This window comes from Macrotis lagotis, chromosome X, assembly GCF_037893015.1.
Source record: "Macrotis lagotis isolate mMagLag1 chromosome X, bilby.v1.9.chrom.fasta, whole genome shotgun sequence".
In the NCBI taxonomy this organism is placed as follows: domain Eukaryota; kingdom Metazoa; phylum Chordata; class Mammalia; order Peramelemorphia; family Peramelidae; genus Macrotis; species Macrotis lagotis.
The window spans coordinates 625,245,315-625,260,989 of NC_133666.1; the positions used below are offsets into that span (position 1 = coordinate 625,245,315).

Here is a 15,675-nt window from a genome sequence, read left to right on the forward strand (position 1 = left end):
AGGAGTACCTGAGTTCAAATCTGGTCTCAGACACTTAATATTTACCTAGCTGTGTGGCCTTGGGTAAACCACTTAACCCCATTTGCCTTGCAAAAAACAAGAAAAACCCCAAAGAACATTGTAGACATGATCAAAAAAACATTGTGAGTTGATCAACTTTGATGGATGCAACTCCTCTCAGCAGTTCAGAGAGCTAGGACATCCCTGGGAGATCTGTTATGGACAAGGCCATCCACATCCAGACAAAAAACAAAAAAAAGAAACCAAAGAATCTGAGTGGATACTATGTTCACTAGTTTAAAATTTCTTTTATATCCCTTTCTATCCCATGGTTTTCTTTCTTTTCTCTTAGTTCTATTTCCTCATACACAAAATGACTAATGTGTAAACATGTTAAACACAAATATACACGTGCAGTTTTTACCAGACTACTGTTGAGAGGAGGGAGGTGGGAAGAGAGGGTGGAAGAAAAATGTGTAACATAAATATGCAAGTAGATAAATGCTGAAAAAGTTTCATAATAAGTCATTGGAAAACAAAATAAAATATCAATAAAAAAGAAAATACTTCTTTGAAAGTGGTTCTAGCTAAAGCTTACCCTAAAAAAACAACAGTTTTAACAATTTAGTAATTTATTTAGAGAGTGTTTAAACATGTGTCCCCATATCATATCTACAGTTGTGAGTTATTCCTCTTTAAATCACTGTGCCCAAATCTGACACTGTAGTAATCTAAACCAATTTAGCTCTGCTTGCTAATTTTTTAAAATTAATTTCCAACTATCTTCTGTAGGCAAACGCTAGACAAACCAATATACATAATGTAAAGAGCCTGGTCAACACCTTTCCCCTAGCCAGAAGGAAATGTATTTGTTATTAATAATAAATGTATTAATAGTTTCCCTAATGTTAAAACTTCCTTGCATTCCTGTACAAAATATAATTTGCTCATAATGAAAGTTTTATTTAATTTTTTTTTTTACTAGAGCCTCTTTACTAATATTCTCTGAATCTCCCAGGACCCTTGTGCTTATTATCCAGTTAGAAAACTGAGAACTTCTGGAGTTGACTCAGGTCAAAATAGTCATAGACTCTTAGATTTAGAATTGGAAGATAACTTCCAGCTCTAAAGACTGAGCCCAAGTTTTCATTTCATGGATGAGGAAACTGAAGTCTAGAGAATAACTTGCTCAATCACTTAGCAAATAAAAATCTGAGGGGAATGCTCTACTAAATAGATAGATCCACAACATCATAAACTTTATTTGCTTACCCTGCAAACATACCTAGATGAGAAAGAAGAAAAACATTTAATCAAGCCAGAAATGAATTTTAAAGCATTAGAAAATAATCTCAGAGTAGATTAGGAAACTTTCTCCAAAAGACTCTTGAATTGATTAAGACAAGGAATAGGTGGGGTGCTTCTGTTGCTGCAAAAAGGGATGGGAGATTTCATTCATAAATGCCTGCATCTGAACTGGGATTATCAGTCAATCTCCCCAGTTTTGCCCTAGTTTAGATGTCTTATTTCCTGGCTCGATGGAGCCTCAGGGATGTTCTTATATTTTTCTAGATTCCAAGATGCTGCCACTGCAATTAGACTTTGTTCTCTTTGAATGGTCACAAACTCCAATAGAGACTACCAGAAAGCCTCTGTTTTCCCAGAATTCTTTTTCACCAATCATTCATTAAACAATTTTGTTCTGCAGCACAGGCAAGTTACAAATATTAATTTATTTTAACAGATCTGAGATCTCATCAATGTGGGCACCCTCCTGAATGACACCGATTACAGCCCATTCATTTTTGACTAACCAATGCCATTTTAGACCATGTCCCCTTATAAATATGCCATAGGGGATTCATATGACATATTAGTACTTTCCTCTATATCTTGATGTTTCATGGATACCAATGGATGATTTGGGATATCTATTGATTATCCCTTTATGTCACCTTGGGAGACATCATTCCTCCTTTCATACATTTTTTCTGATGACATCCTTTACTAGGGGTAGCTAGGTAGCTAGGTGGCACAGTGGCCTTTGAATCAGGAGGACAGGAGTTTGAATCTAGCCTCAGACATTTGACTCTTACTAGCTGTGTGACCTTGCCTAAATCACTTAACCCTGATTACCTTGAATACAGGGCAGTTTCCAGTTGTCCTGATTCATATATGGTCACTGGATCTAGATGGATTTGGAGGAGAAAGTGAGGCTGGTGATCTAGCATAGCATCCCCTCACTCAAATCCAATTCATGTGCTTGTCATGACATTACCTCCCTGATATTGTCTTCTTTTTCAAAATGAAGGACAAACATTATTAATGACTTCCTTTACAAACTGGGATGAGGGGCTTCAGGAAAACTGGCTATAATTTCAAATCAGCTTTATATTGTGTCTCCCACATGATTCCTCCTTTGCAGTGTATTGCAGCCTGCTCAGGCCTGCCAAGTGCTTTTTTTATTCTCTTGAGTGATCAACTTGAATCCTTTGGGGAAAATGGAATTCTATGGTAGTCATACATCCCTTAAAAAAATTGGTGTTAAGAAGGACTTTTGTTTCGAGGGAAAGGTAGAGGTGGTCACTAAAGGAACTTAAAATTTACCAAAGATGTTGCCATAGAGTAAAAAAAAAAACATTATGGGAACAAGTCTAGTCACAGATACTGGCTGAATGACCCTGAGTAAGTCACTAGACTTCCCAATGTCCCAGGCAACTCTTAAAGACTCTATAATGCAGAGTAGGCATCAATTTGTTTTAGTAAGGGAAAGATCCTTTCTGAGTGTCCTACACAGATGAAATTACAGGCCTAGTTAAAAAACAAACAAACAAAAAAACCCATCCACCCCATTTTCTATTCCTCTTCAAATCAGGGCCCAACTCATTACTCCTATACAGTCCAAGATGTGTGGACTCACAGGCATGCACAATGAACTATCCATTTAATAGACATCCTATAAGCAAGCTAATTGCTGATAACAATCAAGGAATAAAACAGGGGAGACAGGCACACCCCAGATGTTTCCCAATGTCATTAACAATATCCTGTGTAAAGACCAAATTCAAGTAGATTTCTCAAAAGAATTCCTCCACATGCTCCCTTTTGCTTCTGATTGCATCCAGCCCCAAAACTTTTAGGGCCTCATAAATGAGATCTGTAATGACTCAAAAGGGTTTGGCCTAACTCCACACAGGAAAAAGTCATTATCATTCAAGGTTATTATTGTTTAATGTTTTTCCCCTTATCAAATCCTATTAAATAATCTATTAAAAAAAACACACAATACTAGTAATTGTCACTTATTTGGCTTGAAATAAAACTGTCCCAATCTTCTCCCTCAAAGCACACCCTTCCTTCCCCAACTCTGTCTCAAATCCCAGTACATGACTTTTTTTTTCAAAGAATAGTCTATACTTGTTTTGTTTTAAAACAATCTAATCTCAATCTTGCTACACCCTCCAATATTTTTTGTGTGAATTCTTTGGCAATTGTTTGATGCAAACTACATGTAGGGTTTTATTCAAAAAAAGACTAACTTAATCTCTTCCCCTTACTTTCCTTTAGGATAACAGTCTGATCACCATTATTGAGATTAACTAGTTATTCTCTTTGTTTCTTCAAAAAAGGCAAGGTATACCTCTAATATTCACAAATACTGCATTTCTATATAGGCCTTTCAGACTAATTAGCTTCACTTCAAGGAATTTGTACTTCAAAGTCCTATTTATATCAAGTTATCTGTGAAAGACTTTTTAAATCCTGTCATCCTATAAAAGGTCCATTTTTTTATGTAAGAATATAATCAATTCACAGATAATATTATGAATACAACCTTTGCTTTCTCTTTTACTTTTGGGCATATTATATTCCAGCTTTTTCTTTCATTTTTTTTTGTTGAGGTTTTTTGATATATCAGTTGCCATCTCCTTTATTTACTAGTCAAATTTTATTTTTTAAAAAGAAGCTCTGAATTTGATATTTAAGGTAAAAATAACTTTGGAATTCTTTTCTGATGAAGACCTGTGGATCCTCTTTATCTATACTTTTCCCTCAAAACAGTTTTGTGTGATTTCCTTAAAAATGATATTGTTGGGGTGGCTAGGTGGCGCAGTGGATAGAGCACCAGCCCTGGAGTCAGGAGTACCTGAGTTCAAATCTAGTCTCAGACACTTAATAATTACCTAGCTGTGTGGCCTTGGTCAAGCCACTTAAACCCATCTGCCTTGCAAAAATCTAAAAAAAAAAAAAAGATATTGTCAGTGGATAGAGCACCACTTCTGGAGTCAGGAAGACTTGAGTTCAAATTTGACCTCAGATACTTAATTATCTAGCTATGTGACTTTGGGCAAGTCACTTAACCCCATTGCCTTGCAAAAACCAAAATATTTTTTAAAAATGATATTGTCCCCCAGGATTGTCCTGAGACCTCTTTTCTTCACTCTATATTATTTCACTTGGTGATCTCATCAGCTCGAATGGATTCAATTATCATCTCTATGCTGATGATTCTCAAATCTATCCAGCCCTAATGACTATAATGGCCTTCAGTCTCACATTTCCATTTGCCTATTGAACATCTTGGACTGGATATCCTGTAGACATATGTAATTCAACATGTCCAAAGCCAAATTCATCTTTCTATCTAAACCCTACCCTCTTCTTAATTTCCTTATTACTATCAAAGGGTATTGTCACTTAGGTTGTGAATCTTGTCAACCTTGACTCTTACTTGACTTACTTGACTCTTACTCATAACCCCCCTCCTTCCATATCCAGTCTTTGCTAAGATCTGTCAGTTTTAACTCTGTAATGCTATTGTTCAGTTGTTTTAATCATGTCTGCCCATTTGGAGTTTTCTTGGCAAAGATACTTATGTGGTTTACCATTTCCTTCTCCAATTCATATTACAGATGAGGAAACAGGCAAATGGGATTGAGTGATTTGCTCAGAATCACCCATTTAGACTTGTGCAAGTTCAAAACTGAACCCAGATCTTCTTGACTCTAGGTCTCAAGCTCTATCCACTGTACACTAATATATGCTCTCTTCTCTCCTCTGATATTGCCATTCCCCTAGTGCACATCTTCTTTGCCTTGTTTGTATTGTTGTAATAGCCTCTGCCAACTGGTCTCCCTGTCACAAGTCTCTCCCACTCTAATCCATCCCTCTCGTACTTAGTTATTAAAATGATCTTCCTGAAGCACAGATTTGACCATGGCACTCCTGCACTTTATCCAATATAGACTCCTCTAGCATTCAAAGCCCTTTAAAACTTGTCACCCTCCACCATTCCAGTCTTAACACCTCATCCAACCTTAGACAAGCCCACACATATCCACACACCCTCACACCCACACCCACTGTACTTTTTGCTATTAATTTCTAAGGAAAAATTCTTCTGAATGGTAATTTTCAGTATCAGTCATACTCCTGGCTTTCTTCAAGTTCCATCTAAGATCACACTTTTACAATTTTTTCCTGATCTTAATTTTGTTGCCCTTCCTTTGTGGATTATTTCCTATTTATCTCATCTTTATCTTGTTGGTAACACGGTTGTTTGCCTGTTGTCTTCCCCATTAGACTGTAAGCTCTTTGAGAGCAGGGAATATTTTAGGCCTTCCCTCATGGTCCTAGAAGAGTAGCATTTAATGACTCATTCTGCAATTTGAAACCCTGCTCAAAGGGCAAAGCTGTGCATACCCTTTGGTCCAGCCAATACCACTGCTAGGTCTATATGCCAAAGAGATCATTAAAAGTAGGAAAATATTCAAAAATATGTATAGCAGCTCTTTTTTGTGGTGACAGAATTGAAAATTGAGGGAATTCCATCAGTTGGGGAATGGTTGAATTAATTATGATAAGTAAGATGGAATATTATTATTTTTTAAGAAATCATGAGTTGCTGGACTCTACAGAGAAGCAAGGAAAGACTTGCATGAACTAATGCTGGGTATAGTGAGCATAATCAAGAGAACATTGTACACATTAACAACATTGTTATATGATCAATTATGATGGATACAGCTGATCTCAAGTTTGGTATTCAAGGACAATCCTGAGACCTATTAAGGAAAATGACACTCATTTCCAGAGAACAAACCATGGATTCTGAATATAGAGTAAAACATACAATGTTCACTTTTTTTTTTTAGGTTTTTGCAAGGCAAATGGGGTTAAGTGTCTTGCCCAAGGCCACACAGCTAGTAAGATTCAAGTGTCTGAGACTGGATTTGAACCCAGGTACTCCTGCCTCCAAGGCCAGTGCTTTATCCACTACACCACCTAGACACTCCCAATGTTCACCTTTTTAAAAATCTATTTTTCCCTTCTTTTTCAGGGTTTCTCCCCTCCCTCCACCTTATTTTTAATTCCTCTATCACAACATGATACAAATATACAAATGCAACTTTTATAATGTTTGTCTTTCATTTTCAAATACCACAACATCAGGGAGGTGATATCATAGTAAGCATATAAATTGGATTTGAGTGAGGGGGTGCTGTGCTAAGTCACCAGTCTCATCTTCTCTTCCAGTCATCTGGGTCTAGTGGCCAGCTATGAATCAGCATGACTGGATGCAAGGCAAATCAGTTGTGACTTGCCCAAGGTCACACAGCTAGTAAGATTCAAGGGTCTGAGACTGGATTCAAACTCTTGTTCTGACTCCAAAGCTCTAGCCACTGCCCATGGGAAGGGTGGTAGAAAACTGTGGAATTCATAAACTTGCAAATGGACAAACATTAAAAACTACCTTTGTATGTAATTGGAAACATTAAATTTCAATAAAGGAAAAAAATGACTCCCTTTTCATTTTTTTCTGGATCAATAATTCTGATTGGATCAGTGTTGTTTTCAAAGTCTATTACAATAATTTTGTGACAACTTTTGACTTTTTTCCCCAATTTTCTTCCTATATTGATTCTTTTGTATTTTGTGTTCCGACTTTCAAGGCACCTCTAATTAAAGAATTTCCAGCTTCTGCCATAAACTATGAACTCTCACATTTCAAACACCTCAAAGTCTTCATTTTTGGTTGTCTTTAACTCGCTCCAGAGGTTCTTGAGGTTGCTCCATTTTCCTTCATGTTGTTCATGAAATGAAAATTTTCTCATCTTGTGCTATTCCTATATTGTATTAGGACTTCTTTTTTCTTTACTAGTATATGTCTTTAGTCTCTGATCAGTTTACAAGATTTACTTTTTTGGGTTATCTTTCCTCTGGCCTCCCCCCACCTCCATTACCTTTTTTGTATATGCTACTTTATAATTATAATTATAATTTTATGATAATATAATTTTATTTTGAGGAAAGGAAAACGTAAGTATGTCCACTTGTTCACCCATCTTGCAGGAAGTTCCTCTAGTCAGTCAGTCTTGTACGAGTTCATAGGTGGTTATAGAAATTTCTACTTTATTTTATACCAAATTTGTCCTCATGCTCAGGGATTGAAGGCAGATATCTCTCCATACCTATGTGTAACAAGCAGGAGTAGAAACAAGGAACCTAGCTGACTATAAAACTAGGATGACCTTCTGGTTGGGTTTGGTAAAAGCCACCCTGAAAGGGTACAAGAGAAGGCAGGCAAATGACACTCACAATGTTATGTCAAGAAGTCAACCCTGGTCACAACTCCTTAAAATCTTTTATTTGAAGATGTTTGCCAGTTACCCTCACCTCAAAAATAGACACAACAGCACACTAATGGGTTAATAACAGTGCCCACAGCCATGCCTACAACCCTAGTTAGCTCTGAGTCCCAACCAAGCTCCTTCCCCCAAGACCCAGTACCAGTTCCCACTCCTACTGGGCACAGGGTAAGATAATGACTGATGGGGGAGGGGGGAGGAGGGCAGTAGTGGTGGCACACAGAGCCATTTGGAAGCCCCTTCACACTCAAAGCAGATATTTGGATCAGAGCTGGGTGGGAGGGGGTGTTGGGAGGAATGCCAGCACTGGGGATTTGGTGTGGAAAGCGAGCAGGAGACTCAAAAGCTCACAGATTTTATATATTCATATATTTGTTGGTTTTGTCATCTTAAAAGAGAGTCTGGTATAAAGTTTCCAGCAAAGGTCAGATCAGACGTTTCCTTTCTCTTCCTCTTCGGCCCTGCCCTTCCTGGCCTCACCCACGAGGTCTGAGGCTGGAGCTTCTTCATCTCCTTTCTCCTGCCCTCCAGCTGCCTTTGCATTAGGGACCCAGAGGCCGGAGTCGATGCAACGTTGCATGTGATATTTTGCTTCCTGAAACAAGAGGTTACCCCCCACAACAGGTGAGGATGATTCTTCTCCTACAAGTTTCTCTACAACCTGGATTTCCCAAAACCCTGCTTCTGCATTTGTACCTATCACTCAAACCCACAAATTCCAGACACACATGAAGAAGCAGACAGCCCTGAAGAATAGTATCTTGCTCCACTGGGACTGAGAAGGTTGAAGCTCCAAAGCTCCAAAAGAAAGTCTCTTGTGTGGGAAAAGGCAAAGGCCTAGCTCTACCTGGCTAGCTAACTTTCCATAAAGGCTTCGGTCCCAGTGATTCTAATTCTAGTTCCTGCCAAGGTGGGAGAATGAGTCAACTGTTGACTGCCAAGGAGGACCCTCTGCCAGGGAGAAGTGGAGTCCAGGAGATGAAAAGTCTGGACAAAGAAAGGAAACTAAAAGCAGCCAACAATCCTGAACCACACCCCGAGTGTTTAAGGAACCCCAGTGTGACAATGGCCATGGCGAGATTGAATTTTATTCCAGGCTCCCCCTACTGGACACTCACCGTAGGGTCCATTTTGCTGATGGTGTCTTGCAGCATCTGTACATCCTTAATGTCAAAGCATTTTTGGAGCTCCTAGGTAAGTACAGGGAAGGAAAAAGACATCTGTTCAGAATGCAGGCATTTCAAAGAGCAAATAAGGTCAGCAAGACAATAGTTAGCCTAGCCATAGGAGAAAAGTTTCAGCAATCAAGTGGGAGAAGGGTATGAGTCCTTTCTAGGCAACTGGTCTTTTAAGGACAGCACCCACTGTAGGATGCTCATAGCACTAGGATATACAGTCTCTCTAGGGGCCCAGCACAGAAGAGATCCAGAATTTCCCCAATTACTTCTTTACAGGGACATACCACGGGCAATGCTTCGTAGACCTCCACAGGGTCTAGGCCCCCAGGGCCCAGACGCTTCTTCCGCTCTTCCTCCTCATACTCCTTCATAGCCTTCTCAATTCGCACTTTAGCTCGGCCTCTCACCCGCTCTTTGAAGGACTCCAGTTCATCTGTGAAGCCTTCCATGTACTGTTGGTCAGCTGTCTGCAAGGAATGAACAGGGAAAAAAGAAAGAGATGAGGAACAATTCTTTTGCTGAGATAAATTCTTGTAGCTTCTAGATAGTGTCCTCAAGTGATGGGTGTTCAGTGACCCAGAGGGTTCCCTGCGATGCTCAGACAGGAGTCAGGAAGTCTCTCGTCCTGTTGCCCCATGCCAAGTCCCTAATCTTCATAGCCGGGTCAGACCACTCACCTTAATTTTTGTGAAGAATTGTCTGAAGCAGGCCCGGGGATCCACCTTTAGGCTCTTGGCCAACTCCAGAATGAATTGCATAACAATTGTCTGATGAGCCACTTGCTCCATGAGGGCACATTTCTAAAAGGAGAAAAGCTCAATTGATCATAGGAACAAAAGTCTTCACCCCAGCTCCAGCTCCAACCCCAGCCCCAGCCTCATCATGCCTTCTGGGACAATAACAGTTTCTCCACCCTTCTGACCAGAGACCTCACTAAACACTTTCTTTTACAAATCTAAACACAGCTTACCACATCGTGGTTAGCTGTGTTTGTGTCTTGCCCCTGTGAGCTGCGAGCTCTTCTGAGATAAGACCCTGACGTACCCAGACCTGATCTGCCTTACTTGCCAAGCTCCAGACCAGAGGAGTCCTTGCTCTGGTCTCTATTTGTAGTTTCTAGGCCATGCTGGCTGTCCTTACCTCTTCTACTTCCAGGTCAATGCACCAAATGACCAGGTAGTTGGCAGTCTCTTCGCAGACTAGATGTGGGTTTTCGGACAGGTACTTCTGGCTGTCATCCCAGCGCCGAAGCATCCCTGTCAGAACAAATGGTGCTGACAGGGACTTTGAGGCACAAACCTCCTACATTCACATCTCTCTCCATTAAAACTTGCCTTTTCATTCATTCATTCTTTCCCGCATGCCAGGAAATACAGCAACCACTAATTCACATCCTATCCCCACATTTCAACCCAGGAATTGTCCTGAAGACATCATTTCTATTCCATTTCGTACAAATCTCTTGTGTTTTTTGTTTTTTGTTTTTTATCTTGTCTAATGATTAGCATCTTCATAAAGGTAGAGGTAATGTCTTTTACTTTTCACTCTCCTTAGAGAAGCATTATATACGGGCAAAGATATGCTATATGTAATTGGTTGGTTTGAGTGGAAAGTATTGAGAACACCATTTCTACTTTAGGGTCTATTTGGGGGACACATTGAATATCCCTTCCATTTCAAACACGGGACATTAACATGCTGGAAAAGTCATTCAGTGTCTCTGCCCTCAAGGAAATCTGAAAATTGAATGCTACTACTGAACAGACCTTTAGAGATCATCTAGTCCAATCCTCTTATTTACAGGGAAAGGAACTGAGGCTGAAAATATCTCCTGGTCTAATTATAGCTTCAAGGTTATGGCTCCTGAGAACCTTGTGCCTGCATCAGTCTTCCCACCCAGACAGACACTCTCCAATGGTGGGCACTCTCCCAGCTAAGGCAATGGCCCCCCAGTTTAGAAATGGTCCAAGTGCTGACTCTATTACCAAGTGCAGATTCTACAAAAACTGTTTTCCCTGGGTGGGAGAGCCCAGGGCACACTGAAATAGCCGGGCCTTACCAAAATGCTTAATCTGCTTCTCATACTTCTCTACAAAGGTCTTGTGCTTCTGTTCTTTCTGCTCCTCAGAATCCTCCTCCTTGTCTGGCTTAATATTGAACACACTCTGTGATGGGAAAGTGAGGGGGAGAAACCAGTGAACCAAACCTTCCCTATGCTGAAGCTCAGCCCTTCTATCTGGCTCCCTCAATAGCATGAAAAGGAAGATGGAATAGTTAGTCTATTCATTCAGATGAAGAAAAAAAGGACATTTTATTATAGGGAAATGGGCTGAAAGAAAACTGGGGACTTTGGGATGACAGGATGACCACCTGACTGAGCTTTCCAGTCTCAGGGCTGATTTTGCTGCTTATTTATTCAACCAGTACCTTCCTCAAGATGAATCCTTGCTCAGGGAGTCCTCACCTCCACTGACCACCCTTCTCCACATGACCCCTCTGGAGCTAAACCCTGATATACACACAACTGCTTCCCGACTCACTTTGCTGAAGCCATCTTTGCTCAGTGTGTCTACATTCCATGGCATATTCTTCTCCTTCTTGCGCAGTTCATCCAGCTTTTGCTCCCAGCTCTTCTCCTCCTTCCGCAGCTGCTGGGCCTCAGCCTGGAGCCGCTGCACCTCTGCTTGGTTACCTTTGGGCTCAGCCACCTCGAGCTCCTTCAGTTTCCGCTGACATTCGGCTACCTTCCGTTTACACTCCCTGCATCCTTTGTCTAGCTCCTCCTTCTCTTTCTGAAACTGCTCCATACGCTCCACTCGTGCCTGCAGAGAGCAGTGACCACCTTAGGAGGAAGCAGGAAACAGAGCAAGACCTGGGGGAGCTGGAATTAGAAAGAAGGGCAGCTTCTGGGACTGCAAGGGCTAATCTTAGTCCTCTATCATCCAAAAATACAATTATAAAAATATTAATAACTCACATTAAGGTTTACCAAGCACTTTCCTCTGGACAACCCTGTGAGGTGGATGGGTAGTGCAAATATTATCATGCCTGTTTTACACATGAGGAAACAGACAGTGAGCATAAGTGATTTGCATAGGGACTCATAGTTAGGAAGTATCAGTATTAGGCTCCAAAACTCATTTTCTAGACTTCAGGTCTAGTGCTTTTTCCATTTTACCATTAATATATTTTTTTCTTTTTAGGTTTTTGGGGTTAAGTGGCTTGCCCAAGGCCACACAGCCAGGTAATTATTGAGGTCACATTTGAACTCAGGTACTCCTGACTCCAGGGCTGGTGCTCTATCCACTGTGCCACCTAGCCATCCCCACATATTTTTTTATTATCAGACTCACCCTAACCCCCAAGTCAGTCCCACCCCATCCCTGGGTTAATTTGCTATGTGGAAGATTTTTCCAGATGCCTCTTTTTCTATGGCTAGCTTGGCAGACTGCTCTTTATTCCATGGGTCCAATTCTGACACCCACAGCCACCAAATCCTTACCCCTGCTAAGCTAAATAAAGACATGTACATAAATTATGTTATACGTGGACAGTCAGTGGAAGCAGTAGCATAGATCTACCTTCCCTGGAATATTATACTATGAGGTTAGAAACATGACTGACTAAAGCAGGAGATTCTGGCATGAAACTGGGTCTTGAAGCCCCCAAGCACCCAGGTCCATTCCAACAAGGACTTATCAAGAGTGGTTCTGGGGCTGCTAGGTGGCGCAGTGGACAGAGCACTGACCCTGGAGTCAGGAGGACCTGAGTTCAAATCTGGCCTCAGACACTTAATAATTACCTAGCTATGTGGCCTTGGGCAAGCCACTTAACCCCATTGCCTTGTAAAAAAACCTAAAAAAAAAAAAGAGTGGTTCTAAGTGATGAGGAGTCACACAAAGATAAGCTAAAAGAAGAACCTGCTCCCAAGGACCTTACATTAGTGTACTAAAATGGACATTTTATTGGTCCCATACTTTCATCTGAAGGGTTGTGGACAGTAATTAGGCAAGTGCTCAGGAAGGAGAGCAGCAAATGGACCCTAGCAGTGATCCTAGGAAGTCATCTCAGGTAGGAAAAGGTATCATCCACAAAGAACTGTAGACATCCCCGAAGAAATGGACTTAGAGCTAGAAAGGTAATTAGAAATCTAGTCCTTTACAAACTCAGTTCCAGATTTAGAGCTAGAAAGAGTTAAGTCCTTTACAAACTCGAGTCCTGGACTTAAAGCTAAAAAGGCTACTAGAGATCAGGTTCATTACAATCCGAGCTCCAGATTTAGAGCAAGCAAGGCTACTAGCTTAAGTCCTTTGCAAATTCAGTTCCAGATTTAGAGCTAGACAGAGTTAAGTCCTTTACAAACTCGAGTCCTGGACTTAAAGCTAAAAAGGCTACTAGAGATCAGGTTCATTACAATCCGAGCTCCAGATTTAGAGCAAGCAAGGCTACTAGCTTAAGTCCTTTGCAAATTCAGTTCCAGATTTAGAGCTAGACAGAGTTAAGTCCTTTACAAACTCGAGTCCTGGACTTAAAGCTAAAAAGGCTACTAGAGATCAGGTTCATTACAATCCGAGCTCCAGATTTAGAGCAAGCAAGGCTACTAGCTTAAGTCCTTTGCAAATTCAGTTCCAGATTTAGAGCTAGACAGAGTTAAGTCCTTTACAAACTCGAGTCCTGGACTTAAAGCTAAAAAGGCTACTAGAGATCAGGTTCATTACAATCCGAGCTCCAGATTTAGAGCAAGCAAGGCTACTAGCTTAAGTCCTTTGCAAACTCAGTTCCAGATTTAGAACTAGAAAAGCTACTAGCGCCCCTGGTCCTTTCCAAACGGAGTCCCCTCATTAAAGTAAATTAGGTCACACAGGTGACTGCCAAGCCCAGGTCTTCCAACAGAAATCCTGACGTTAGATTTCACAGGAGAGTCAGGCTGAGGAAAGGAGTCGAAGGCAAATCTCACAGGCAGGAATGGAAATTTCTGGGCCTTCCTGGGAGGTGCCCCAAGACTCCCTGCCTGCCAGCTCCTGAAGCCTATCCACCTACATCCTGGTGACAGAGGGCTCCGGGGCTGCTCTCCGCCCTCCGGGGAGTCTGGGGATGGAGGTCGGGGGAAGCTCCCACGGGGTGGCAGGGCCCGGGTCCCGGCATCAGTTTAGAGGGGTGGGATGGGGGGGTGAAAGTTCGACTCAGCCGGGAAAGATCCCCCCGCCGGGGTCTCGCCGCCCTCGCCCCCAAGTGGCCTCGGGTTCAAAGGGCGGACTCGGGTTGGGGGAGGCCGGGAGCCGGGGCCTGGAGGGCTGCCCCCGGCTTCGCCCCGGGGGAGGTCGGATCTCGGGTCCGAGGGAGGAAGAGCGGGACGCGGGTGCGAGGGTCTCGGGGTCCGGGTTTGGGGAGAAGGGGGTCGGATCCGAGGTCCGGCCGGAGAGCCAGCGGGGCAGGGCGAGTCGGGGCGGCCGGGCCGGAGGAAGAAGGTGCCGGGGCAGGGTCCGGCCCCGGACGCACCTGGTGCCGCCAGCGGAAGAGGCTGGCCGTGTCGATGTTGGGGTGCGTCTCGTCTTCATCGTCCGACACCTCGATGTGGTCCCACACGCTGTAATCCACCATCTTGGCGCCACACCGATCCCGCCTAGCTCGGCTTCCCTGCCGCTGCGGCGCCTCCGGCCCGGCCCCAGCTAGCTCCGGCCTGGCCCAGGCCCTCCCCTTCCGCTTCCGGGGGGCCGGACCCGAGCGTTCGATGGGCCCGCCCCTCCCGCCATAACGTCACTTCCTTAGCAACGGGAACCGCCGCCGCTGGGCTCGCGTCGTAGAAGCGCGTTTAAAGAGACACACACACCTTAACCGGCAGGAACACCATCCCCTTCCGGTCCCGAGGCTCCTCCCCGGGGCTCTGATGTCCTAGGATTTGGCTGCGGCCTGTGGGGGTGGATCCTAGGTCAGCCAAAGAGAACAGAGCGCGCGAAGGAAGCGGCCATCTCTCTCTCTTCCCCTCACCCCCAGCGTCCTGTTCCCAGGGTGCCTAGAGCAACCTGGGACCCGGGGGTTGTAAGCACAGGCGCATGTCCTGGCGGGAGGGTGCGGGCCCCGGGGGTTGTAAGCACAGGCGGATGTCCTGGCAGGAGAGTTCAGCCAGAGGTGCTCGCGGGGGTCCTGAACCCCGCCCACCATCCCCATTTTACGGAAGAGTCCAGATTGTAGCCTGGCAGCCGGGGAAAGCTCCTCCGGAAGGCACGCTGCTCTTTGGGGAAGACCTGGCACTAGAACACCTCGTCCCCTCCCTCGGTTCAGGTCTGTCCACTCAGCAGCCCTGTCCTGGTTCTGTGCCAAAGCCCCAGCCAGAGAAGTTGATGTTGCAGCTACCAGCCAGTGTGGAAAGAAGTGTATCTCAACCTCACTAAACTTTGGGGAAATGGATCTTCTTCTTTTTTTTTTTATTAAAGATTTTATTTAAGTTTTACTATTTTCCCCCTAATCTTACTTCCCTCCCAAAATGGATCTTTTTTTAAAAATCCTATTTCTGACGCCAACCTTGTGGTCCATGGGCAAGTCAGAACCTTTCCAAGCCTCAGTTTATTTATCTGTAAATTGGCTAGACTACCTACATACCTCAGTGCTGTTGGGAGGCTCAAATGAGAATGTGTGTGAAACTGCGATATTTAAAACTATGAAAAAAAATCAGTAATCCTATAGTGCTAATTTTGAAGAGTTTTTTTTAACTAATTATAAAACTTATCTCAGTAGTGGTTCAGCATCTAGTATAAGGGATCACTCAGAAACTGAAAGTTCAAACAAAGAGTTCTTTTACTAAAAATACACTCCCATACCTTTGGCTAGAAGGCAATTAAAAAGTTAAG

The 15,675-nt window shown here is 42.9% G+C and overlaps 1 protein-coding gene across 1 annotated transcript; it reads right to left on the minus strand.

The window, feature by feature from the left end:
• Positions 1 to 7,633: 7,633 nt before the first annotated feature.
• CDC37 (cell division cycle 37, HSP90 cochaperone) lies at positions 7,634 to 14,558 on the minus strand. The gene is made up of 8 exons (XM_074203359.1): positions 14,327 to 14,558; positions 11,368 to 11,649; positions 10,887 to 10,992; positions 9,968 to 10,083; positions 9,505 to 9,627; positions 9,112 to 9,294; positions 8,768 to 8,839; positions 7,634 to 8,244 (listed from the first exon to the last, which is right to left on the minus strand). Exons 1-8 carry the CDS (start codon positions 14,426 to 14,428, stop codon positions 8,080 to 8,082), a joined length of 1,149 nt encoding a protein of 382 aa, XP_074059460.1. The 5' UTR covers positions 14,429 to 14,558; the 3' UTR covers positions 7,634 to 8,079.
• Between the last annotated feature and the right edge of the window lie 1,117 nt (positions 14,559 to 15,675).